This window comes from Tenrec ecaudatus, chromosome 2 (genome assembly GCF_050624435.1).
Source record: "Tenrec ecaudatus isolate mTenEca1 chromosome 2, mTenEca1.hap1, whole genome shotgun sequence".
Taxonomy (NCBI): domain Eukaryota; kingdom Metazoa; phylum Chordata; class Mammalia; order Afrosoricida; family Tenrecidae; genus Tenrec; species Tenrec ecaudatus.
Genome location: NC_134531.1, coordinates 136,424,378 through 136,450,381, shown reverse-complemented (window position 1 = coordinate 136,450,381; position 26,004 = coordinate 136,424,378). Strand labels below are relative to the sequence as shown.

General features: G+C 39.0%; 1 protein-coding gene and 1 pseudogene across 3 annotated transcripts in view; one reads left to right on the top strand and one right to left on the bottom strand.

Moving 5' to 3' along the window:
• The window catches only part of RAPGEF6 (Rap guanine nucleotide exchange factor 6), a 221,702-nt gene that overhangs the window by 21,901 nt on the left and 173,797 nt on the right, over positions 1-26,004 (top strand). For all 3 annotated transcript variants that reach the window (XM_075541509.1, XM_075541508.1, XM_075541510.1), the window contains exons 2-3: positions 15,641-15,711; positions 19,208-19,264. In XM_075541509.1, the coding sequence (XP_075397624.1) occupies positions 15,641-15,711; positions 19,208-19,264 (128 nt within the window). The remainder of the gene's footprint in view (positions 1-15,640; positions 15,712-19,207; positions 19,265-26,004) is intronic.
• Positions 25,389-25,874, bottom strand: LOC142440980 (transcription initiation factor IIA subunit 2 pseudogene; annotated as a pseudogene).

The window sequence follows — 26,004 nt, the reverse complement described above, 5'->3', positions numbered from 1 at the left end:
GTGAAAGTTATAGGTATGAATTGTTTGTCCTTTGGGTCTCTATGAATCAGAATCCACTCGATGGCAGTAGAATTTTTGGACTCCTGAGCTGGTTTATATCTGTTATGTTTTATTATGATGGTAGAAATATAGAAAAACTCAAATTGACTACACCTTGGGAAAAACCGAACCAGGCCAGGGGCTTACTCTGAAATATACCAATAATTGCTCAAATGTACGTCCAGATTGAAGCTGAAGAAAATGAAAACAAGTTCACGTAAGCCAAAGTATACCACCTTGACCATATCCCACCCAAATTTCAAGAAGAGATTTGATGCATAGACAGTAATGACATAAAACCTGATGATCTGTGGGATGACATCAAGAAAATCATACATGAAGAAATTAAAAAGTATTAAAATTAATACACTCAAGAAAGAAAAAAAAGTTCAAAGTGGATATCACTAGAAGTCCTGACACTGGCGCTTTGTCAAGTAGCTAAGGCAAATGGAAGATACCGTGAAGTCAGAGTTATGCAGGAAATTTCAAAGGGCATCTTGAGAAGAAGTAAAATATCACAATAAACGTGGAAAAGCCCCTCCCCCGAAATGAATTTGTTCCAAAGGACGACATTGACTCTGCAGCTCCGGGAGATGGACATATCTGATCAGAGCACACGGGAGCAGATGAAGGGGCAGGAGGAGAGAGTGGAGCACAGCCTGGCCCACTAGGCCGTGAGGATGATGTTCCTGAGTAGAGCAGCCAGTCCACAGAGAGGACAACATGGCTGGCCCTACTATGAGACATGAGGCCCCTCAGTGACTAAGGGCGATACAGGGGACAGCAGCACCGGAGACACAGTGTGGGAATTGCACCTGACCTGATCCCACCACACCGAGGCAAATCACTGGGGGAGTGCAGCGGAACAGCAAGGGAATGGAGCGGCAAGGTCCCCAGGGAATGCTGAAAGTGGACTTTGGGGCTAGGGCGTGGTGCCCCAACAGACTCAACTGGAAAACGCTCCTAAGGGCCAGCAAACGATCCTTGAACTAACTATAAGCTTTTCTTTTGCGAAGTGTTTTGTTTTGTTCTTTGCCAGTGGTTTGTTGTCTGGTTGTATACTGTTGCTTTGTTTCCCTCTGTCTTGTTTTCGTGCATGTTAGTGTCTCCACAGGTCTGGATGAACTATCTGGAGGAAAAACAATGGACCGACAGTTCGGGGGGGATATGGGGTGGGGGAGGGGTAGAGGGGTGAGGAAGTGGTGTTAACAAACACAGGGACAAGGGAACAATATGGGACCCAAAATGGTAGAGAGGGGGGAGTGGCAGGCCTGGTGGGGAATGATCAAGGGTAACGTTGTGTAGAGAAGAGGTGTAGCTGTAGCCCAGGTGGGGACGGAGCATGGTAGTGGGGCAGGAGGAAAGTCAAGGGAGATGGAGGAAAGAGCTAGGAGTCAAGGGGCATTTATGGAGGTCTAGACAAAGACATGTACATGCAAACATACATATGAGGATGGGGAAATAGATCTAAGTGTCTACATTTATAGGTTTAGTATTAAGGTGGCAGAAGGACCTTGGGCCTCTACTCAAGCACTCCCTCAATGCATGAATACTTTCTTTTATTAAATTTGCACACTATGATGCTCACTCTCCTGACACAACTGCTGAAGCCAAAGCGGGTGAACAAGTAAATGTGGTGAAGAAAGCTGATGGTGCCCAGCTATCAAAAGAGATAGTGACTGGGGTCTTAAAGGCTTGAAGATAAACAAGCGGCCGTCTAGCTCAGAAGCAACAAAGCCCACATGGAAGAACACACCAACCTGTGTGATCGAGTGGTCCCAAAGGGAACAGTTATCAGGCATCAAAGAACAAAAAAATCATATCATTGGCTGCACACCTCCATGATATGATCGCCGACGACAAACGGGTGCATAAACAAATGTGGCGAAGAAAGCTGATGGTGCCCGGCTATCGAAAGAGATAGTGTCTGGGGTCTTAAAGGCTTGAAGGTGAACAAGCGGCCATCTAGCTCAGAAGCAATAAAGCTCACATGGAAGAAGCACACCAGCCGGTGCAATCACGAGGTGCCAAAGGGACCAGGTATAAGGCATCATGGAAATACCATAGTGAATGAAGGGGGAAGTGCAGAGTGAAGACCCGAGGCTCAAGTGTCGACCACTGGAGAGCCCCTCACAGAGGGGTTTAGGAGAGGAGACGGGTCAGTCAGGGTACGATGTAGTACCGATGAAGAACACAGCCTTCCCCCAGATGCTGGATGCTTCCACTCCCCAACTACCATGATCTGAATTCTACCTTGCAGGACTGGATAGGGAAGAGATTGTACACTGGTGCATATGGGAGCTGGGGCACAAGGAATCCAGGGTGGACCATACCGTCAGGCCAGGGGTATGAGAGGCGAGGCACGGAGAGTGGAGGGTGAGTGGGTTGGAAAGGGGGAACTGATTACAAGGATCCACATGTGACCTTCTCCCTGGGAGATGGATGGCAGAGAAGGGGGGAAGGGAGACTCCAGATAGGGCAAGATATGACAAAATAACAATCTGTGGATTATCAAGGGCCCATGAGGGAAGGGGCAGCGGGGAGGGAGGGGAAAAAGAGAGGACCTGGTGCAGAGGGCTTAAGTGGAGAGCAAATGCTTTGAGAGTGATTAGGGCAAAGAATGTATGGATTTGCTTTATACAATTGATGTATGGATATGTGTGGATTGAGGTAAGAATTGTATGAGCCCCTAATAAAATGTAAAAAAAGAAAGGGGGAAAAAAAGAAAGAAAATGATTAGGGAAAAGAATGTACAGATGTGCTTTATACAATTGATGTATGTATATGCATGGATTGTGATAAGAGTTGTAGAGCCCGTAATAAAATGTTTAAAAGAAAATTTTATGCTAAGAAAAATAAATAATTCACTAAAAAAAGTGGAAAAGACTTAGAAGAGTTAGACAACTAAAAGGTAAGACCACACTCAACATATCTTAAACTGAAAGCTGAAGAAAAAAAATTCAAGCCTTACATTGCAAAATTGAAAAATTCTAGGGGCAACATACTGAATGATGCAGGAAGCATCATAAGAAGATGGAATGAATAAGTACAGTCACTGTACCCAAAATAAGTAGCTGACATTCACCCATTTCAAGAGGCAGCATATATGTAAGAACCAATGGTATTGAAGGAAGTGTCCAAGCTGTACTGAAAACATTAGCCAAAAACAAGACAGAAGCAATTGATGGACTACCAATTGAAATGTTTTAACAACCTGATAAACAAAGGAAGAACTCACTTGTCAATGCCAGGAAATTGGAAGACAGCTAGTTGACCAACTGACTTGAAAAAAATCCTTATTTGTACCCGTTCTGTCTGTGATCCACAGAATGTACAAATTATGGAACAATATCATTGATGTCACATGCAGTAAAATTTTGCTGAAGACCATTCAACAACAGTTGAAGCAGTACATTGACAGGAAGCTGCCAGAAGTTCAGGCCTGATTCAGCAGAGGGCATGGATCAAAGGATATCATTACTGATGTCAGATGGATCTTGGGTGAAAATAGAGGATACTAGAAAGACGATTACTTGTAGTTGATTGCTATGGAAAACCATTTGACTGTGGATCATAGCAAACTACGAATAATTTTAAGAAGAATGAGATTTCCAGAACACTTCATTGTACCCATTTGGAATTTATATGTGGGATCAAGAGGCAATTGTGGGTACAGAACAAAGGCTGTACTGTGTGGTTTAAAATCAGGAAAGGTGGGTGTCAGGTTGTGTGGTCTCTCTGTACTTACTCAATTTGTATGCTGAACAAATAATCAGAGATATTGGATTATATGAAGGGGAATGTAGAATCAGGATTAGAGGAAGATTTATTAACATCTTGAGATATGGAAATGATGCAATCTTGCTTGCTGAAAGTGAGGAGGAGGCACTTGCTGATGAAGATCAAGGATTACAGCTTTCAATATAGATGACAACTTATGAAAAGACTAAAATTCTCAGAGGACCCATGGGTAAGTAGCATCAGGACAAATGGAGAACAGATTGAAGTTGTCAAGGATTTCCTCTTGCTGGGATCCACAATCAATGCTTGGAAGCGGTAGTCAGGAGAGCAAAGGATACATTGTATTGAGTAAATCTGCTGCATAAAACCTCTTTCATGAAAAGCAAGGATGTTACTTTGAGGACTAAGATGCACCTCACCCCAGCTGTGGTATTTTCAGTCACTTCATGTGCATGTGAAAGTTGGACATTAAATAAAGAAGACCGAAGACAAACCAATGCATTTGAACTATGGTGCTGGCAAAGAATATTGACAGTGCCAAGGACTGCTAAAAGAATCAACATCTGTGCTGGAAGAAATAGAATCAGAATGCTCCTTAGAGATAAGTCCCTGGAGAATGACATCATGCTTGGTTAAGTGAAAGGGCACCCAAAAAGAGGAAGCCTCTCAAGATGGACTGACACAGTGCCTGCAACAATGAGCTCAAAGCTAACAATTCTGAGGATGGCATAGGATCCAGTGTTCTGTTCTATTGTACATAGGATCGCTATGAGGCAGAACCAGCTTGACATCACCTACTAACGACAACAAAATATCTAGATAACCAAACATTTTCCATGTTAACATTCTGTACATGTGCAATTCAGTGGTGGCATTCATCATGTTGTGCAGACATCACTGTTTTTAGTTTCCATATCTTTCCACCACCCTTAGAAATTCTATGCCCCTCAGTGCCTTCTTTTCCATCTCCCTCCAGCCTACTCCTGGTAACCATTAATAAAATGTTATATTTGGAATCTTTTCTAGTCAGAAAATTTCATATAAGTAAGATTACTCATTTCACAAAATGTTTTCACGTTTCATCCATGTTGTAGCGAGCATCAGGACTTCATTTCTTTAGGTGGCTTAGTAACATTCCATTGAATGTATTTGCCACATTATGGCATTTGGGTCAGTTTGCCCTCTTGGCTATTGTGACTAGTGCTGCCTGGGAAGGAACGTTGGTTTAGAAATACTTGCTTGCCTTCTCACTTTCAGTTCTTTTGGATATATACCTAGGAGTGGGTCATAAGGTAATTCTCAGTTGTGGTGGTGCAGTGGAAAAGTCCTCATAAAAGTACTCACAATTAACCACCAGCTGCTCTGAAGGAGGGAAGGTGGGTGGGGACATGATCTCCTCTGTAAAGATTACAGGCTAGGAGACCCTATGGGGTATTTCTACTCTGCCCTGTAAGGCTATCATGGATTGAAATCAACTTAATGGAATACAAAAACAACAACATAGTAATTTGGGGTGTCTGTTATTTTAGTGACCCCTGGAAATGCTGTAGTTAAACTGCTTGGTGCTAAACAAAAGGTTGGTAGTTCAAACCCACCTGCTGCTTTGTGAGAGGAACATGTGTGCAGTCTGTTTCCATAAAGATTCTCTGTCCTAAAAGGGTGCTATAAGTTAAGAATCAACTTGACAGTAGTAGTTTGATTCTGCTTTGTTCTTCTGATGGCCCTAGATCATAACTGCAGTGTTGAGTTAGTTGTTGGAGTTGAACCCTACCTGATTCAGATGTTACTACTCTGAGATGTAATGACTTCTTTTTCCAACTTCTTGACTTTGCTCTTTTACGCTTCATGGACTACTTTTCAGTGTACTCTGCATAAATGATTAACATCATCCTGAATTTACCATTTGAAGTTTTTTTGGTACCAAGAAAGAAATGTCTGCTACATTTCAAGTCCCAACATTTCAAGTTTGGGGTTTGTTTTTTTTTGGTCTTAATATTTGATTGATCTCAGATATGCCAAGAGCCTAATATAGCAGTGTTAATAGATACAGGGCTGTACTACAAGCCTGCCTCAGAAGTCACAAGAAATCCCTTTCCACGTCCAGCATTAAGTAGCCAGCAACTTTCTGCCCCGTGTCAACAAAATACCATAACCACCACAGCATATGAAACAAAGCTTCATCAGCTTTCCACTAGGAGCAATCATCTGTTGTTCTGGGAGGGTCTTTGCTTTCTTTCCGAAAGTACTTCCCCTCTTGTGACCTTCAAATCAGGTGTACCTAAGGGACAGAGATTTCTTACATATCTCAATGTCTGTTTCCTCTAGCCATTAGTCGGTCAGCAAACAGCAACATGGAGCATTCTATAAATCATCACTTGTTAAAATGCAAGTGTACATCAGAATCACTCATAGTTTATTAAACATGCTGGGTTCTGCTTTCAGAGATTCTGATTCACTGAGTCTGAGGTAGAATTTGCCAAGTTACTTCTACCAAGCTACCTAAGTTTGAGACTGCTGCTGGTCTAGGGTATCTCAGGGTTCTCATGTGAATACATAGAACTAAATTTTGGTGAATTTTAAGAAAGGAAATTTATTTATTAAAAGAATACTGGGTAGCTATAGAACTGCTTCAAGAACTAGAGAATTAGACATGAGCCTATGCACCCATAAAACATACTACCATAATTGCACATGGTACAAGTTGACAGACCCCACCAGCTGCCAGTGTGTATTGTCGTTCTTGCTCTTGGTATAACTAGCTTCTGCTTTAAAATCTGTGATGAGTGTGTTGGATTTATAGTATTGGATCATTTGCCTATGCCCTCATATGAGAGATAGAAAAACAAAAATCTGATGTTTTCGGCCTTGGAGACAACTTCACCCAAAGCCATAACAGTAGAAGATTCTCCAAAGAAACATTTATCCATGGCTTGACTTCCTTGGTTGATGAAAGTATATGTAACAAAACATGCCATCTCCACAATTCAATGCATGTGTAATTCAGTGATATTCATTGCATTCTTCAAGTTGTCTACGCATTTTACTGTTTTTCCAAATAATTCCATCCTTTGGTGGATATTTTTAATGAGATACATAGAAGATCCACAGATGAAGGCTGTGGGCCAAATTTGGCTTACAGTCCTTTTTGTAAATAAATTTTACTGGAATGCAGCCACACCTACTCATTTAACTAGTTAAGGCATATGGTTGTTTTCTTATTATAACATCAAGAGTAGTTGTAACCAAAACTACATTGCCCACAAAAATAACAATATTTACTACGTGGCCGTTAAAATAAAAAAAATGCTTACTACCCCTTGATTTCAATAATGTAAATGTTTCCCTTCAGATCCAGCAGGTACTGTATACATGCTGTTGGAAAGCTGTGCATTCATTTGGCTTCATTGTGCCTCTGAAATCAGGAGATTGAAAGCAGACAAACTAGATAAACTTTAAAATATTAGAAGGATTTCTTGAAATTGAAAGTGATCAAACTATTCATGTGGCTTAAAGCAGTGGTTCTCAACCTTCCTAATGCCACAACCCTGTAATACAGGTCCTCGTGTGGTGGTGACCCCCCAAGCATAAAATCATTTTCGTTGCTACTTCATAACTGTCATTTTGCTACTGTTATGAATTGGGGACCCCTGTGAAAGGGTCATTTGACCCCCAAAGGGTTTGTGATCCACAGGGTGAGAACCGCTGGCTTAGAGAGAGAGAACTACAGAACCATGTATATTCTTAAAGCCATGCTAGATTTTAAGATTGAAAGTGAATTTCTAATTCTTTGTCATATACTCAGCAGCATTAGTGATAATATGTCAAAGAGTTTTAGTTGAAAATAGCAGAAATTATGTGACGTAAATTCAACGGCGTCTCAGAATGATTGCAGCTTTGTAACAACGGCATTGTGAGAGCTCTTATTTATTTGTTTGTTTTTGACCGCAATATAACATTTGGATATTACAGTGTTTAGAACTTGTAAAAAATAGCGTGCTCATTTCTATTAAGTATTTTGTGGGTGGCTGCCTTGGTTATGATTATTCTTTACTATCTTAGTGAAAGGGTGGGACTCATGCAATTGTGTTTTTATTTAAATCATGTACTACATAATTGCTCATTCAAGCAATATCTAACTCCCTTCAAGCCAAGCTAAACACATATATGTCTGTATGGGTCTGTGATCCCATAAGATTGTAATAAAGTTTAGAATCCTGAACAGAGCTTAAGGAATGCACCACACAAATGTATATCTCATGTGTTTTATGTACAAAGCAATTGTCCTGGAGGTATACAAGGGGGATAATAAAAGCTCATGGAAAAATGTTTTCATAGTAATACTGAACACTTATGCTACGGGTTTATATACTGTACTCTAAAAAGTTTACCTTGTAATAAGTGTATGCTTTGACTTGACAGCAACATTCAGTCTTGTGTATCACGTGTCTCGACTGTTATGTTATTATCTAGGTAATTTTCTTTTGCAAATATCGCCATGAAGTGCATTCCTGGCTTTCAAATGCAGTAAACCCAGTGCTAGTGATAGCAGCAATAAGAGAAAAAGAACTATCCATTTCAATTTAGAGATGAAATAGGTTATTAAACAACACCAATAGAAAATCTGTGAATACTACTCCTTGAGATTTAAATATGTTGCACTCAACAGTCTTGACTGTCCTCTAGAACAAAGAATAACTTCAATAGGCTGTTAAAGGATCAGCTCCTCTGAAGCCTACAAGGCTCAGAAAATGCAAGAGAGAACTTTGTTCATGTGGAGAAATTGCTAATAACATGGATTAGAAACCAAAAGTGAATCTTGCTTAGCCTGTTGAAGATCACTACTGCTAAGACATAAAGCTTACTCCCGATGCTTATAGAAAAAGTTGAACCAAACTATGATACTGTGTTCACACAATGTCCAAATCATATAAAAATACCCTATTCACAGAGCATTTTGTGGCTGTCTGGCCATTTTATGGGGAATCTTAGTTTATGCAACTATACAAGAAACAGAGAAGGGTTTAGATTGTGAAAGAAGAAATAATAATCCTTATCAAAAAGGTAATGTAGGAAATCAAGAGTCTACAGAATATGAAACATTGAGTAATTTATCAAGATCATTGTATTCAAGTTCCACATACAAAATCAATTTTTTTAAATCAAAAAAGTTAATAGTACCAAAAAAAAAAAAACCAAACCCTTAAAGTTCTGAAAGTTTTACAGTCTTGAAAACCAAAAAGGACAAGTTCTACACTGCCCCATCTGATTGCTGTGAGTCTGAATTGACTCAGTGAATTTTGGGTTTTCTGGATGTGGGGTGGGGGCTTAAACTCTTTGTTGTCTGTAATTCCATCCAGGTCCGTGGTGTAGGCATTCCATTAGCCCCAGGGTAGTGTTAAATGATTCTCTGAGGATGCTGTTTTTGTTATTAAGTGTCACCGAATTGATTCCAACTCATAGTGACCTAGTGTACTACTGAACAAATACCGTTTGGTCCTGTTTCATCTTCACAACTGTTACAGCCACTGTGTCCATCCATCTAGAGAAGGGCCTTTCTCTTTCAGTGCAGCTCCACTTTAGAAAGCATCATGTCCTTTTCTAGGGACTGTTCTCTACTGATAACATGTCAAAAGTACATGAGAGAAGTCTCTATCCTTGCTTCTAAGACTGTACTTCTTCAAGACATCTGTTTGTTCCTTTGGCAACCCATGCTACCTTGAATATTGTTCACAAGAACTATAATTGAAATGCATCGATTCTTTTCCATCTTCTTTATTCAATGTCCAAGTTTTCACATTCATGTAAGATAATTGTGAGGTGCACCTTATTCCCAAAGTAACATCTTTGCTTTTCAACACTTTGTGCAGCAGATTTACCCAATGTAACGCATCATTTGAACTCTTGACTGCTTCTTCCAGAAACATGGATTGTGGATCGAAGCGAGATGAAATCCTTGAGAACTTAAATCTTTTCTCTCTTTGCCATGATGTTACATACCTATTGATCCAGTCGTGAGGATTTTGGTCTTTACATTGAGTTGTAATCATCTTGAAGGCTGCAGTCATTGATCATCATCAGCAAGTGTCTCAAATCCTCCTCACTTTCAGCAAGCAAGTTTGTATCATCTGCATATCAAAGATTAATAAGTCTTCCTCCAATACTGATGCCAACTTCTCTGGTTATTTGTTCAGCATACAGATTGAGTAACTATGGTGAGAGGATCTAACCCTCCTGATTGTAAACAATGCCGATGCCCTTGTTCTGCCTGCATAGCTGCCCCTTGATCCACATATAGGTTCTTCATGAGCACAATGGAGTATTCTAAATTTCCTTTCTTCTGAAGTCTTCCATAGTTTAAGATCCACACAGTCAAATGCCTTTGCATCATCAGTAAACCACAAATCAACAATGATATCTATCCCTTGTCCCATGTCCTTTTCTGAATCTGGCCCGAACCTCTATTAGCTCCTGTCAGTGTAGTGCTGCAACCATTGTTGGATAGTCTTAAGCAACATTTCAATTGCATGTCATATCACTGGTATTGTTCACTTGTTGGGGCACCTTTCTTTGGATTGTGTATAATTATGGAACTCTACCAATCAGTTGGCTAAGGAGCTCCTAGCATAGACAATTAAGTGCTTCCAGTGCTTCATTCACTTGTTAACACATACTTGGAGCCTTGTTTTTGGCTGTTTTCATTGCAGCTTGGACTTCTCTTCCTTCAGTATCATTAGTTCTTTCATGAAATGGTTAAATACAGACAAGTTCTTTTGGGTACAGGAACTCTATTCTTTCCATCTTCTTTTGATGCTTATATCATTCAATATTTCACCCAGAAAATCTTTGAAGATCTCACTGACCCATAGCCCTGCGGGGGACAGCACCAGAGACACAGTGTGGGAATTGCGCCCAGTCTGATCCCGCCACACCAAGGCAAAAACATTGGGGGAGTGCAGCGGAACAGCAAGGGAATGGAGCAGCAAGGTCCCCAAGGAATGCTGAAGGTGGACTTTGGGGCCAGGGCATGTGCCCTAACAGACTGGACTGGAAAACACTCCTAAAGGCCAACAAACGGTCCTTGACCTTAAAAAAAAAAAAAAAAAAACTTTCAAGATTTCTACTTGAGGCTTGGAATTTAAAAAAATTCTTTCAGTTTAAAATATGCTGAGCATGGTCTTCCATTTTGGTTTTCTTTGCACATTTCATTATATTTTACTTTGTCTTCTCAAGGTTCCCTTTGATATTTCTGGTCAGCTCTTTGGCCTCATCCTTTCTTCCATTTGCTTTAGCAATGGAAACTTGCTCCATAATCAAGAGCCCGTGTCATACTCTCTTGACATCCACTTTGGTCTTTTCTTTCTTTTCTCTACATGTGTTTTTAAATGACCGTTTGCTTTCTTCATGTGTGATATTCTTGATGTCATCCCACAGATCTCAAATCATGTCATTAGTGTTGCATCAAGTCTGTTCTTGAGGTGTTTTTAAAATTTATGTGGGCTCTCCTCAAGGTCATATTTTGGGTCTCATAGACTTCTTTTAGTTTTCATCAGTTTAAGTCTAAACTTACATATGAGCAATTAGTGCTCTGTTCTACAATTGGCTCCTGCTGGTTATACTGTGCTTCTTAACTGTCTTTTCCCATAGATGTAGTCAATTTGATTTCAGACTATTCCCTCTGGAGACATCCATCCCTTTTGTGTTGATGAAAAAGGCATTTACAATGAAGAAGTCATTGGTCTTTCAAAATTCTATTGTGCTACTTCTAATTTTGTATTTGTAAGTAGGACCCTAGTTTCCAACTACTCTTCCATCCTTTGTTTCCAACTTTTGCATTCGAACAGCACTATCAATGCTGCTTGATTGAGTATATGATCAATTTCAGGCTGAAGACATTGGTAGAATTCTTCAATTCCTGCATCACTAGAAGTGGATTATTTAATGAGGCTCTTCCAGATAAATTTTCTCCCACCAAACAACCTTTTCCTGCTTGGATCTGGTAAGAAGGTGGGGGAGGGGGGGTAGATACTGATAGGATTCACCTGTGAGTAATTGGGAATAGGATTCATGGAGTGCCATCATGCTCATAGAAACACGAGGATGGATCTTATCAACAAGAGCCAGGAGTGGAGTGCATCCTCTGGACCTGTGATTCTCTGCTCAGTGAAAATCCTGAATCCAGAAGGTACCTAAACCATCTGAGCTGCAACAGCAGAACCAGGATCCAGAGCTAGGAACAGAGTGATGGACAACCCACTGAGCAAGCAAAGCTGAATGTTTTTGTGCAAGAGGCTGGTGTGTGGAGGAAGTTGGATTTCCTGGCCCCGACCCAAGGAAGTGGAGCTGGGTGCCTTTGGACTGAGGCTTATTGGAGTGTGTGCCTCTGGGCACTTAATTCAGGGAGCTGGGTCTCCCGACCCACTAGAATTTAAGCTGAATGCCTTTGACTTGAGGCTTATAGCAGAGTGGTATGTCCTTCCAACATTTATTAGCAGACTTGACAGAACTTTGTAACATGTCCTCATAAACAACTATCCTGAACATTTCTCTGGCATTACAACTTATTAACTTTTTGTGTGTGTGTGAGGGGTGGGGTGGAGGGGCATTGCTGGGAGGATTGACAGGAAGGAAAAATTGATAGGGAGGAAAGCATATGCTTCTGAGAAAAGAAAGAGAAAACAGACATATACCATCAAGGCTGTCTGACCAAGTCTATAACTTTCTTAATAAACCCTTTAATCATGAATTTCATCTCTGAGTTCTGTTTGGTCATTGCAATGGATATGAAAACGTAGAGAAGTAAAATAAGAAATCAAGACAACACACTTGCTTTGGTGGTTGGTTTATAAATTTGAATAACAATTGTATTCATAGGATTTCTTTGTACTCAGATAGACATTATCCTGTTAAGACAGAATTGTAGTTCAAAATAAATCTAGAAGTGGGTTTTTTGTTGATGAATGCAGCACCATTCCTCTGGATGTGGCATTGCTGCCATAATAAATGATAAGATTTTCTGATCCAAAATTACTAACTCCAGTACTCTGTTTTAGTTTACTAATGCCTAGAATGTCGAGCTTTATGCCTTTCAGTTTTAACAACTTCCAATTTTCCTAGACTCATACTTCTTGCATTGTAAGTTCAATTATTAATTGATGTTGCAGCTGTTTCTTCTCACCTTCAGTCGTGCCCCGTCAGCTTTCTTTAGTTATAAAGAATTTTATTGCATCTGCATCATCATGGTCGATTCTGCTTTGAGAAGGCAGCTCTTCCTCTGTCTCATTTTGAATGCCTTCAGACTTGAAGGGTTCCATTTCTGACAGTGGGTTTTTTCTTTTTTAACATTTTGTTAGAAGCTCTTACAGATATTATTACAATCCATAGTTTGATTAGATCAAGCATAATTGTACAATTGCTGTCATAATTTTCATTGCATTTTCTTTCTTGGACTCTTTGATATTAGCTCCCCTCTATCCTCTTCCTCTCCCACCCTACCACCCCCATGAACCTTACCTTTTTTTTTTAAGCAAAAGGGAAGAAATTTATTGGGGCCCAGCATACCCTAATATGTAGGCATGCCCAGCAAAGTGTCTTACCATTCACTGTACCCTCATGTCCCATCGGGACTCCCCTTGAGCTGAGCTCCAAAGCCCCAGGACTAGCTAGGGGTGGGGACGAACCTTACCGTATATATATAATTTTCCCTTATATCTTACATCACCCAATGCATCCATTCACCTACAATTCTGTTACTCATTTCCCTCAAGTGGGGTTATATATTTCATTATTGCCATCAGTTTCCCTTCACCCCTCACTTCCCATGCTCTCAGAGAATCATTACTTCCATTACTGTTTCTGAAGGGTTTATCCCACTTGGATTTCATACATTGAAAGCTCTTGATTGCTGAAAATGATGATGGCAACATATGTGCTTGACATAGTAGATGCATATATGGATTGTTAAGAGCTGTGTGAGACCCCAATAAAATGATTTAAATTAAAAAAAGAAAGAAAGCTCTTGATTGTACAAGTGTACATACACAGGTGTAGCAAGACTTGTGAGAAAAAACTAGGGTCATAATGGTGGAGAATGAAGCACTGATTCTTTTGGGTTTGGAAAGCCCTAATGTTGCCTTACTTCCAAAAGAGCCACTGATTTCCTTGGGAAATGGAATCATGTCAGGGGCCTAGTGTTGGTCTCTGTAGCTGACAAGTAGGGCATTCAGAAGCATCAATAATAGTCAGGTATACGTTGTTAAACCAAAATATCAAACTCATTGCCATTGAGTTGATTACAACTATAGCAACCTTATAAGACACAATAGAACCACCCCTGTGGACTTTGCGACTGTAACTCTTGATGAGTAGAAGGCCTCATCTTTCTTCCTCAAAGAAGCTGGTGGTTTTGAACTGCTGACCTTGTGATTAGCAGTTTTACACGTTACCAGACTTTGGTATGTGGGAGTTTATTCTGTTGGGCCTATGTGTGTCCTCTGTATTTTTTTGTTCTATTCATGTGCTTGTGGCAATCTGAAGTCTACATTGACAAAGTCTGTGTAACAGTAACAGGCCAACTCATTTTGTCTATCAGGTTGTTCATTGTCTGTTATGGTCTGAACTGTCAGTATATTAAAATCCTAACCCTATGTACCTACCTGTGAATGTGACTTTATTTGGAAATAAAGTCTTCGAAGATGTTTGAGTTAACCTGAGGTCATACTTGAGTAGTGTAGGTCCTAATCTAATCTGAATAGTGCTCTTGTAATAGAAGAGAGCAAGACTGACCAGAGAGATCAGGAGGAATCATCTGAAGTACTTAGAGGGTGTATGACCCACCAACATGTTGATTTTGACTTCTGACCTCTAGTAACTGCAGTACCATACGGGTTGTGGGTTTTCATCTGGGCAGTGAATACAATACATTTTCTTTTCTTCCTTTTTTAAAAAAATCATTTTATCGGGGGCTCATACAACTCTTATCACAATCTCTACATACATCAGTTGTGTAAAGCACATTTGGAATACAATATATTTTCAGTGGCGGATAAGTTTGGATGGGCATTAATGTGCAATTAAAAAAAAATGAACACTTTGTTTCCACTCTACTTTCTCTACCCCAGAATTCCTTGTCCCTGATCTTTCCATCTTTTCCCTTTTAGGCTCCTGATTAAGCACCCAGGCCTTTGACCGGCACGCTGGAGTCTACATATTCTCACATTAGGCTACTCATTCTACACGGAGTCCTCAGTTCGTAGCTCCAGCACCCATTCAGAAGGTTTTTTTTGAAGGCTGTTGTCTGCAAAACAGGTCATCGAGCCTGTCTTGATTTATGTCTGGGTGGCTTTGAACCACCCACCTTTGGCTAGTCATATAGTGTTTTGCTGTTGATATCACTTAGAGACTCATGTTTAATGGTGAATCATACAGTTTAGTTCTTTACAGAATCATATTTTAAGGAAAAATTTGACAAACTGAGTCACTCACTCCCAGAAAACTAAGTCAGGATGCTGAGCAGTCTATAAATACTAAAGACGTGTAACAAAACAAAATGGGACTTAATGACATATGTGGTAACTGTGTTCAAATATTTGGAAATGTTTGAAGAGAAAAAAGTAGGCTATGTCTAAAAATTGAATTGGCTTCCATATGAAATGATGGAGTTTTGGAAATGCTTGATTAGCTGCCATGAGCAGTGTTGTTCATGTGTGAGGTGGAATTATTTTCTGACTTTTGAAATGCCAAGATTGTATGGTTTCATAGTTACTGCTCGATGATACTGATTGTTTGAAACCAGATTTTTGAAGTATAATTGTATTTTAAAATGTTTATTTGAAAAATAACTTAAAACTTTTCTGTCCCACAGGACTTAAACACTATTTATTCTTATCTTCACGGAATGGAGATATTATCAAATCTCAGGGAACATCAGCTTAGGTAAGTGTTGTGCTGTGTCCATGCGCTCTGGAGTTACTTAGCCCATCATCCAACAAATATTGGCTGGGCACTTTTTAGATTCCTCATGATTTTTTTTTCTTTCCTTTTTTAAACGTTTTATTAGGGGCTCATACAACACTTATCACAATCCACACATATACATACATCTATTGTATAAAGCACATCTGTACATTCTTTGCCCTAATCATTTTCTTTTTTTACATTTTATTAGGGGCTCATACAACTCTTATCACAATCCACACATATACATACATCAATTGTATAAAGCACATCCGCACATTCTTTGCCCTAATCACTCTCAAAGCATTTGCTCTCCACTTAAGCCCTCTGCATCAGGTCCTCTTTTTTTCCCCCTCCCTCCCCGCTCCCACCTCCCTCATGAGCCCTTGACAATCCAGATTGTTATTTTGTCATATCTTGCCCTATCTGGAGTCTCCCTTCCCCCTTTTCTCTGCCGTCCATCTCCCAGGGAGGAGGTCATATGTGGATCCTTGTAATCAGTTCCTCTTTTCCAACCCACTCACCCTCCACTCTCCCAGTATCGCCCCTCACACCCCTGGTCCTGAAGGTATCGTCCACCCTGGATTCCCTGTGCTTCCAGCCCCCATATGCACCAGTGTACTACCTCTGCCCTATCCAGTCCTGCAAGGTAGAATTCGGATCCTGGTAGTTTGGGGGAGGAAGCATCCAGGATCTGGGGGAAAGCTGTGTTCTTCATCGGTACTACATCGCACCCTGACTGACCTGTCTCCTCTCCTAAACCCCTCTGTGAGGGAATCTCTCATGATGTTTTAACTGCTTGGGGTACATATACATTTGATGCCTAGTTTCCTATTCTGGTGGTGGTGGTGATTGTGAAATTGGGGTGGGGGGATACTGCCATTAAAATTGTCTAATATCTCAAGTATGGTGATGTAAAATAACCAGAGTATTTGAATTTGGATTGCCATTAAAGCCTTCTTAAAGGAATTTACTTTTGACAGAGACCTAAATGATAGAGAAAAACCAACCATTCCTCCTCCCACTCCAAAAAAGAGGGGGGGTTTGTGGCTGGAGAACAGGGAGAAGTAGAGGTTATAGAATGGTGGAAGTTAAATTTGGGTAAGAAGTCATAGGAACCAAATTGCTTAGGAGTTTTTTTTTTTCCATGGGAGCCCTGGTGGCGAAGTGGTTATGTATTGGGCTGCTAACTTCAAGGGCAGCAGTTCAAAACATCAACTGCTAAGTAGAAGAAAGATGGGCTTTCTACTGTCATAGTTACAGTCTTGGAAACTCATAAAGGCTCTTCTACCTTGTCCTTAAAACACCACTAGGAGTCTGTAATGACCTGATGACAGTGAAATTTATAATAGTAGGAGAAGGAATTTGCCTTTCCTGTCCCAGCATTTTTTAGCCATGGAATCTTGACCAAGTGTTAAGCCTCAGTTTTGTCCTCTGTAAAATATGGATGACTGTACTTTTTATAATGTGAGAATTAATTGATATAGCTGATCTAAACAACACAAATGTTGTAATATACATGCTAATGAGTTATTAGGTACATGTAAAAAACAAACTTATTTTCTTTTTGCATTTTATATTGATGGGTTTAAGTCAACTGCTTAAGATGGGTATAGGTATATTATGTTAGAGTAGAAAGAGCAGGACCCTTGGTATAGCACAAGACTCACAGGACTAAAATCTGGTTTTATTTTCTCTTCTGTTAAATGAGTATCTGCCCTGCTAATCTGACATTATTGTGATTCATTTTGGAATGGTTTAAGACATTAGTTTTAAAAAATCATCTCATTGTGTGCGCTCACCTCCCTGATACGATCACTGAAGACAAATGGGTGCATAAGCAAATGTGACGAAGAAAGCTGATGGTGCCTGGCTATCAAAAGATATAGCGTCTGGGGTCTTAAAGGCTTGAAGGTAAACAAGCGGCCATCTAGCTCAGAAGCAATAAAGCCCACGTGGAAGAAGCATAGCAGCCTGTGCGATCACGAGGTGTCGAAGGGATCAGGTATCAGGCATCATCAGAACAAAAAATCTTACTATAGTGAATGAGGTGGGGAGTGTGGAGTGGAGACCCAAAGCCCATTTGTAGGCCATTGGACGGAGGAGACGTCAGGGTGCCATGTAGCAACGATGAAACATAAAACTTTCCTCTAGTTTCTAAATGGTTCCTCCCTTCCCCCACTATCATGATCCCAATTCTACCTTACAAATCTGGCTAGACCACAGGATGTACACTGGTACAGATAGGAACTGGAAACACAGGGAATCCAGGACAGATGATCCCTTCAGGACCAGTGGTGTGAGTGGCGATACTGGGAGGGTAGAGGAGGGTGCGTTGGAAAGGGAGAACTGATTACAAGGATCTACATGTGACCTCCCTGGAGGACGGACAACAGAAAAGTGGGTGAAGGGAGACATCGGACAGGGCAAGATATGACAAAATAATAATTTACAAATTATTAAGGGCTCATGAGGGAGGGGGAGCAGGGAGGGAGGACCTGATGCCAGGGGCTTAAGTGGAGAGCAGATGTTTTGGGAATGATGAGGGCACTGAGTGTACAGATGTGCTTTACACATTTGATGTATGTATGGACTGTGATAAGAGTTGTATGTGCCCCTGATAAAACGATATAAAATAAGAGTTAAGTAAAAAAAAAAAATTAGTTTGCACATGTTTTTCTTCCACGATCAGCTCACCCATCATCTTTCTCTTGGTCTTTTAAGTTTGTTTGTGCAATAGATTGTTAAAATATAATTGTTTGGGATGTATTGTTTTCTGATTTCTTGAGCATAATAAAACCTTTATTGTCAGTTTATGTTACGTATGGAAATTAAAAGTGGAAACTAGAGAATTTATTATTGCTGATTCAAATAGAGAAAAGATTTTCATTTTACTATAAGTATTTCTAAATGCAAGCAAATTTATTCAGCAGACTCTTTAAGTGTGTGTTTACCTCTACTAATTGCTATTCTTCACACTAAGGTTCAAAAGTGAACAAGACAAATAAAAAATTATGCATTTCCATAGTAAGAGAGCATTACCCAATGTCATTTGATAAGTTCTATACTATAGATGATATGTATTATGTTTAACATGCTTACAAGTGCTCTGGTAATGCTGTTGTTAGCAGCAAGGTTAGTGGTTCAGACCTACTCATTGCTCCTCAGAAGAAAGATGAGGCTGGCTTTTTGTTCCCATAAAAGTTTACTGCCTTAAAACCTTATATAGGGTCCCCTTGAGTCCGAATCCACTTGATGGCAGTGATTTTGTTTTATTTTTTTAATAATGTACATAAGAGTATTATAGTTGTTATTAATTAACAACTATATTAACCTGTTTGCAATTTTCAAAATATTGCATTTTACGTATGTTTTTCAACTTGTAGTTAGCCTGTTTTAATAGTCATTGAGGTAACAATTTGAAACAGTTTAAGTTATATAATTTTAACACATTTTAACTTTTTTATTATGTTAGATTAATGTCTACAAGAGTACGCTATGAAAGATACAGTGGCAATCAGATTCTTTTTTGGTAAGTAAGTCCATAATTAACATTTTTTGTCATCTTTATGTTAAATTTTCACTTTTAGCATCAAATATAATTTGGTTCTAGAACAGTTTCTATAGGGCAGAATGTGGTGTAGTAATAAACTATGGTGTATAGCATGTGCTAAATCATAAAAGTGTGCAGTTGAACACATTTTAATAAATACATACACCTCTATTACTATTAGCCAGATAAAAACTTAAACCATACTAGCTCTCCCGAAGGTTCCAGTCAACTCTCTTTTGGGAAAGTAATTACAGTTTTCACTTTTGTGACTATATGTTAGTTTTTCCTCTCTTTGAGCATCATGTGGATTTTTTTTAATTACAGTTTTATTGGCATGTCATCCTCATACCATAAAATTCTTTAGGTTATCATTAGATGGAATCGTTTTACCAGGCTTTTTAACTTAGTAGATGTTTGGTGCTCTATGTTGTTTTGCATTCATTCTTTGTCATTGCTGTGCATATATGATTATATGAAAATGCCATAATTCATTTACACATTTCATTCTTAATGGTTAGTTCCAGTTTTTTACTGTGATGATGAAGAATTAAGATTTTAATGATAATTTTGTCATTTTATCCCATTTTTTTACTGATTCGTGTTGGGCATATTTCTAGAAATAAAATTGTTAGAAATATGCATACTTAAAGTTAATGGATGCTAGTGACACTCTGGTGGGAGGGATGTGTAGAACACATTCACCATTTTAAGAGGAGTGGATAGAAAGCTGTGTTCTCCGAATACTAGGAGAATACATTGGGAATGTAAAGGTTTTTATTTTGTTTTTCTGTTTTTTGACTCAGCAGAAGGGTTAGAGGTCTTGGGCTGTGGACAGAGGGAGATAGGCCAGAAGCCAGGCTTTGTGGATTGGAGACCGGGATGAAGCATGACCTGGGAGTTGGTTTTTGTCGAGTTGATTCTGGCAACTGTATGTATGTGTCAGAAATAAATGTCTGCCATAAGGTTTCAATGACTCCTTTTTAGAAGTAGATTGCTAGGCCTTTTCCCCAAACCCTTGAGTGATGCAAATGCTTAATAAACTAGGCCACTGTCTGAAAGGTTGGAGGTTCAAGTTCTCTCAGGCACCAGGGAATTGTATATTACTCATTAGCCTTCTCTGACTATACATTAATTTCCTTATTCTTATATGTTATAAATAATTCTTAAGCTTTTAGCTAGGAGTGACAAACAATATGAGGAAGCATTAAAAAGTTCATGGAAAACTGGAAATGAAAGATAATGGAATTTTAAATTAACTTTTGAAGCTCCTTGTAATACATAAAATATACATTGATGAAAATTTGATGAACATTTTTCTTAATCAAAATATATATGTTCTAAACATGTATTTGTTTCTGTGCCTGGTTATAATAGGTTTGGAAGGCTTACCAAGTACCAATTTGAAAAGTAGCTTTTAGGATTTTTTGTTACTGTTGTTGTTGCATTTAGGATTTTACTATCCAGAACTATTGTTAGCAACTTACATCAGGATAAAACAATTTACAGATGAAAAACTAGAGCATTTAGCAAAAGTAATTTTATTGCAGAAAAAGATTATGAAATAATAGACAATGGTTATACTTGATGCTTTTGTGATTAAAAAACTACTTGTTTAATAGTAAAAAGCACATGTCCTTTTGTATGACTTTAAGTGTTTTCAAATGAGAATAAATTAGGCCACTATGGATTCATATTTAGAAGTGTATTGGACAGGGTACTCTAGAGAGACAAACCAGATTGCTAGTAATTATATATAAATATATTTATAAAGATATAGATATATAATTCAAAAAATAAACCGTTAAATTATATACAGATAGATAATACAAGAAATTAACAGTTAAATTATAAAGCAGTGAGACACTAGCAGTCCTTCAAGGCTTGAGAGCTGCCAGTTGCCAGTCCCCTTCTGTAGAGAGAGCTGGGCTATATATATCCAGGCAGCAAACAGCAAGGCAGGTCCCCAACTCACATAAACTGTCAGTCCTCAGCTCCAGAGATGAGCATTCCAATCGTGTGGGCTTCAAGGGACCTCAACTTACAGCGACACAGTCCACAGGCTAGGCATCCCACAGGTAGTGTACCCCTTTAAACTGAGGCACAGAACAAGCAAGGCAAGGCTCACCAAGCCATTTATCCCTCTGCCCTTCAGTTAATCCTACTTGTGTTTATCGGCCAGGCTGGCACAATAAACTATAGCAAGAAGTTTCATGAAATTTTAAATTACTTATAAATGGAAATACTTATGAAATGTCCATTGTCTTTTATTTTATTTCCCCTGAATAAAAACTGGGGATTTTTTTGTTGGAAGACTATTGGCATCTAACACCCTTGGTCTACCATGATTCTTCCTTAACATTACATCAGAACATATTTTCTGAAAAACATCACTTAATTAAAATAATTGCATATTTAAATAGCATTAAGGAAAAGCATAGAATTATTTGTGATATATGAGGGAATTTAATCTAATCTGGAGAATCATCGTATTTCCTTAAGGAGAAATTAAGAATGTGCCAGCAATGAACTATGGTAGCCTTGAGAAGAATGGGGATTCCAAAACACTTTATTGTGCTAATGTGGAACCTGTATGTGCATGAAGAGTTAATTGTGCAAATAGAAAAGGGGAATGAATCAAGTAATGTTGCAACAGGGTTGTATCCACTCACCATATTTACTCAGTTTATATGCTGAGTAAATCATCAGAGAAGCTGGATTAGATGAAGAAGAATGCAGCAGTAAGATTGGAGGAAGTCTTATTAACCTGTAATATATAGATGGCAGAAAGTGTGGAGGACTTTGAAGTGCCTGCTAATGAAGATTAAGGTTTTCAGCCTTCTGTATGGATTACAACTCACTGTGAAGAAAACCAAAATTCCCGTAACTGGACCAATCGATAAGTAACATCATGATAAACTAAGTAAAGATTAAAGTTGTTTGTCACTGATATCATCTTGCTTGGATCCACAATCAATGCTCATGGAAGAAGCAGTCAAGAGATCAAATACAACATCATACTAAGTAAATACACTTGGGAATGCCACAGGACTGGGCTGGGCAGTGTTTCATTTGGTTGTACTTAGAGTTGCTCTTAGTCAGAACTGACTCCCTGCCACCTAACAACAGTGAGCAACAACGTATAAGTATTAACCTAAAGCAAAATTTCAGAATAACAACGATAATTATGAATAACTTTAAAGTTTAAGAAATATATACACTGAGAACTAAAAAAATTAATTAGAGGGGGAAAAAATGAAGAGACACTCCATATTCAGAGATTTGAAGATTCAATATTGTTAAGCTGGTAATTCTTCCAAAGTTGATGTTTAAATTCCGTGAAATTTAGGCTGTATTAAAAAAGAAGACTCAGACTGATGGATCTCATTTCTGATATCAGATGGATCTTGGCTGAAGGTAGAGAATACTCGAAAGATGTTTACCTGTGTTTCATTAACTGCAAACATATTCATTCATCTGGATGTTCTATAACAGACTATAGAAAACATGGCAAAGAATGGGAATTCCTGAACACTTAATATGCTCATACAGAACCTGTACATGGTTCAAGAGGCAGTCATTGAAACAGAACGAACAGGTACCAAAAGAGTCTAAAACCGGAAAACTGTTGGGAATGAATCCTTTTACCATACTTAATCTGTATGCTGTGGAAATTACCAGAGAAGCTGGACTATATGAAGAGTAAGTCAGCATTAAGATTGGAGGGGAAAAGTCATTAACAACATGAATACATAAATTAGATCACCACAACCTTATTCACTGACAGCAAGAAGATTTGGAGCACTCACAGACGAAAATGAAATGAAATATAGTCTGCAGCATGGATTAGAAATCATCTAACATAAATCATAACAAATAGACCATGAGGTAACATCTTGATAAAGGGAGAACAGATTAATATTGTGAAGGATTTTATTTTACTTGGCTCCATAGTTAACACCCATGGAAATATAGTAGTCAAGAAATCAAACAGTAGGCAAATTTGCCCCCAAGAGCTCTATGACAAGGTAAAAGCAGCGCTGTCCCTTTAAGGACTGAGAGGTGCTGACCGTAGCATTTCACTCCTTTTTATAATCATGCATAAGGTGAACACGAGTCAGGAAGACTAATGATTTGGCACCTTCATGTTGTTGGTGAAAATTTGTGAATATACTATGGACTACCAGAAGACTACGAACAATTGTGAGGGTGGTGTAGGACTGGGCAGTGTTCTGTTATGTTGTGCTTAAGATCGATATGGATTGGATCCTACTTAATAGCACCTAACAACAACTGGAAGTGGTACAACTCGAATGCTGCTTTCAAAGTGAGATGGCAAGATTTCTCACATGTGATCAGGAGGAGCTACTTTAGAATGACATCTTGCTTGGCGAAATGCTGTTCCCGCTTTGTTTTCAACTTTTGCATTACAATTGCCAATAATTACCAATTCATCTTGATAGCATGTGTGTTGGACAGGATTCTGTAGGAGACAAAACCAGATTGCTACTAATTATATATAAATATATTTATAAAGATAGATCTATAACACAAGAAATGAACTGTTAAATTATAAAGCAGTGAAACTCTAGCAGCCTTTTAAGTCTTGAGAGCCACCAGTCTCTTTCTGTAGAGAGAGCTGGGCTATATATACCCAGGCAGCAAACAGCAAGGCAGGTCACCAACTGTCACCAACTGTCAGTCCCCAGCTCCAGAGACGAACATTCAAATCATGTGGGCTTAAAAGGACCTTAACTTACAGCAACACAGTCCACAGGCTAGGCATCCCACAGGTAGTGTACCCTTTAAATTGAGGCACAGAACAAGCAAGGCAGCCACACGCAGGTCCGAATGATTAAAGAATGAGAGACAAGCAAGGTGAGACTCACCCAGCCATTTATCTCTCCGCCCTTCAATTAATCCTACTTGTGTTTATCAGCCAGGCTGGCACAATAAACTATCGCAGCATGTTTGATCAGTTTCAGATTGAGGATGTTGGAAGAAGTCTTCAATTTCTGAATCACTAACTTTAGTGCTTGTTATATAAATTTGAATAATTGTATTGATTGGATTTTCTTGTACTTGGATAGACATTATACCTCCACAGACAGCGTTGTACTTCAGATGGATTTTGAAATGTCTTTTTTGACTATGGGTGTAATACATTCTTCTTGATTGTGTCATTCCCACTTTAGTACACCACATGATTTTCTTATTTGAAATGGCCATCACAGTCCATTTCAGCTCACTAATTCTAGAATGTTGATCTTTCTACGTTCCATTTCATTTTTTTTAATTCGAGTTTCCTAGATTAATGCTTCATACATTCCAAGTTCTGATTATTAATTGATGTTTGCTGCTGTTTATTCTCATTTTGAGTGATGACCCATCATCAAATGAAGGTCACAAGGGTGTTAGTCTGGAAGCCTTTACTCCATCTACTTAATTATGGTTGACTATACTTTAAGAACGCAGATCTCTCTCCATCACATTTTGAATGCCATCTGATTTAAGGTTCTCATCTTCTGGCACTATCTCTGACAATGTTCTGCTTCTAATTTCCTTTTTAATCATTTTATTAGGGGGCTCTTACAAATATTATGACGACCCATCTTTCAATTATATTATCTGCTTCTGTTCGTGAGGCTTTCAGTAAACTGACTGTATTGATGCTATTTACAAGATTGTCAGTGGCTAATTTGTCTGAAGTGGACAGCCTATTCTTCTTCATAATCTGTTCTATTTTTTAAATTGAGTGTATTTATTTTGGGTCTTTAAAATACAAAACCGCTTTGTAACTTCACACTGCAAAATTTAATTTATACAAGGAAGATAACTTGCCTTTTTTTCTTTTTTTTTCACGTTTTAAAATGGGTTTATTACAGAACGCTTGTAGGAAGGCAACAACTTCTGATTTGTCATTAAAAAAAGCTCAGTGTTTCCATGCTGTCTGGTAAAGGTAAGAGGCTACAGCTCTAAGCTTCTTTCTAGGGGGATTCTGGGCCAGTGCAGCACAGCGTAGTCATTTCTGCACTGCTAGAATAAATTTAAAAAGTCTCTTCTATGCTTCTCCACAAAAAACGATAAACAAGAGAAGACAGCCAGACGAAGCCCGTTTCCTTTATTCATTCTGTAGTGCTGGAGCCGGGAGTTTTACCATCACAGGCTACAATTTTCACTTTATCCACTTTAATAAGCTCTGTCACCTCTCTGAATTCAACATCATTCAAAACAAAAGTCCACACATTATCGCAGAATCTGTACGTATTTAGAGAGCCCCTGAAATTGACTCTGTTCCTGACCCTCTGAGCCAAGGCTGAATTGATAGCCTTATCAAACTGAAGAAGAACTTGAAGGGCAAGTTGAGGGGTGATCTGTTGAGACTGTAGGAGCTCATATAGGCTCTCCTGAAGACTGTTTCCCAGAGTGGTGTTTCTGTATAACTGATATGCCATGGCTTGAGTGGAAGATGTCAATTTTCTTACTCAGGCTTGCATTGATGTCCTGTAGGGAAGGCGCTTCCCGCCGCGGAGCGGACAGAAGCCCAGCGGAGGCGCCCACTTCCCAACAGAGCAACTCTTCAGCAGCCACAGAAACTCGCCTTTTTTTTCTTAAGCTTCTTCTTGACTAGGATTTATGTCAAAAACTTAAAGTAGATTTTAGAAATATTTAAATGAGGACAAATGCAGGAACACCTAGTGAGAGAGCGTAATGAAGTTTCA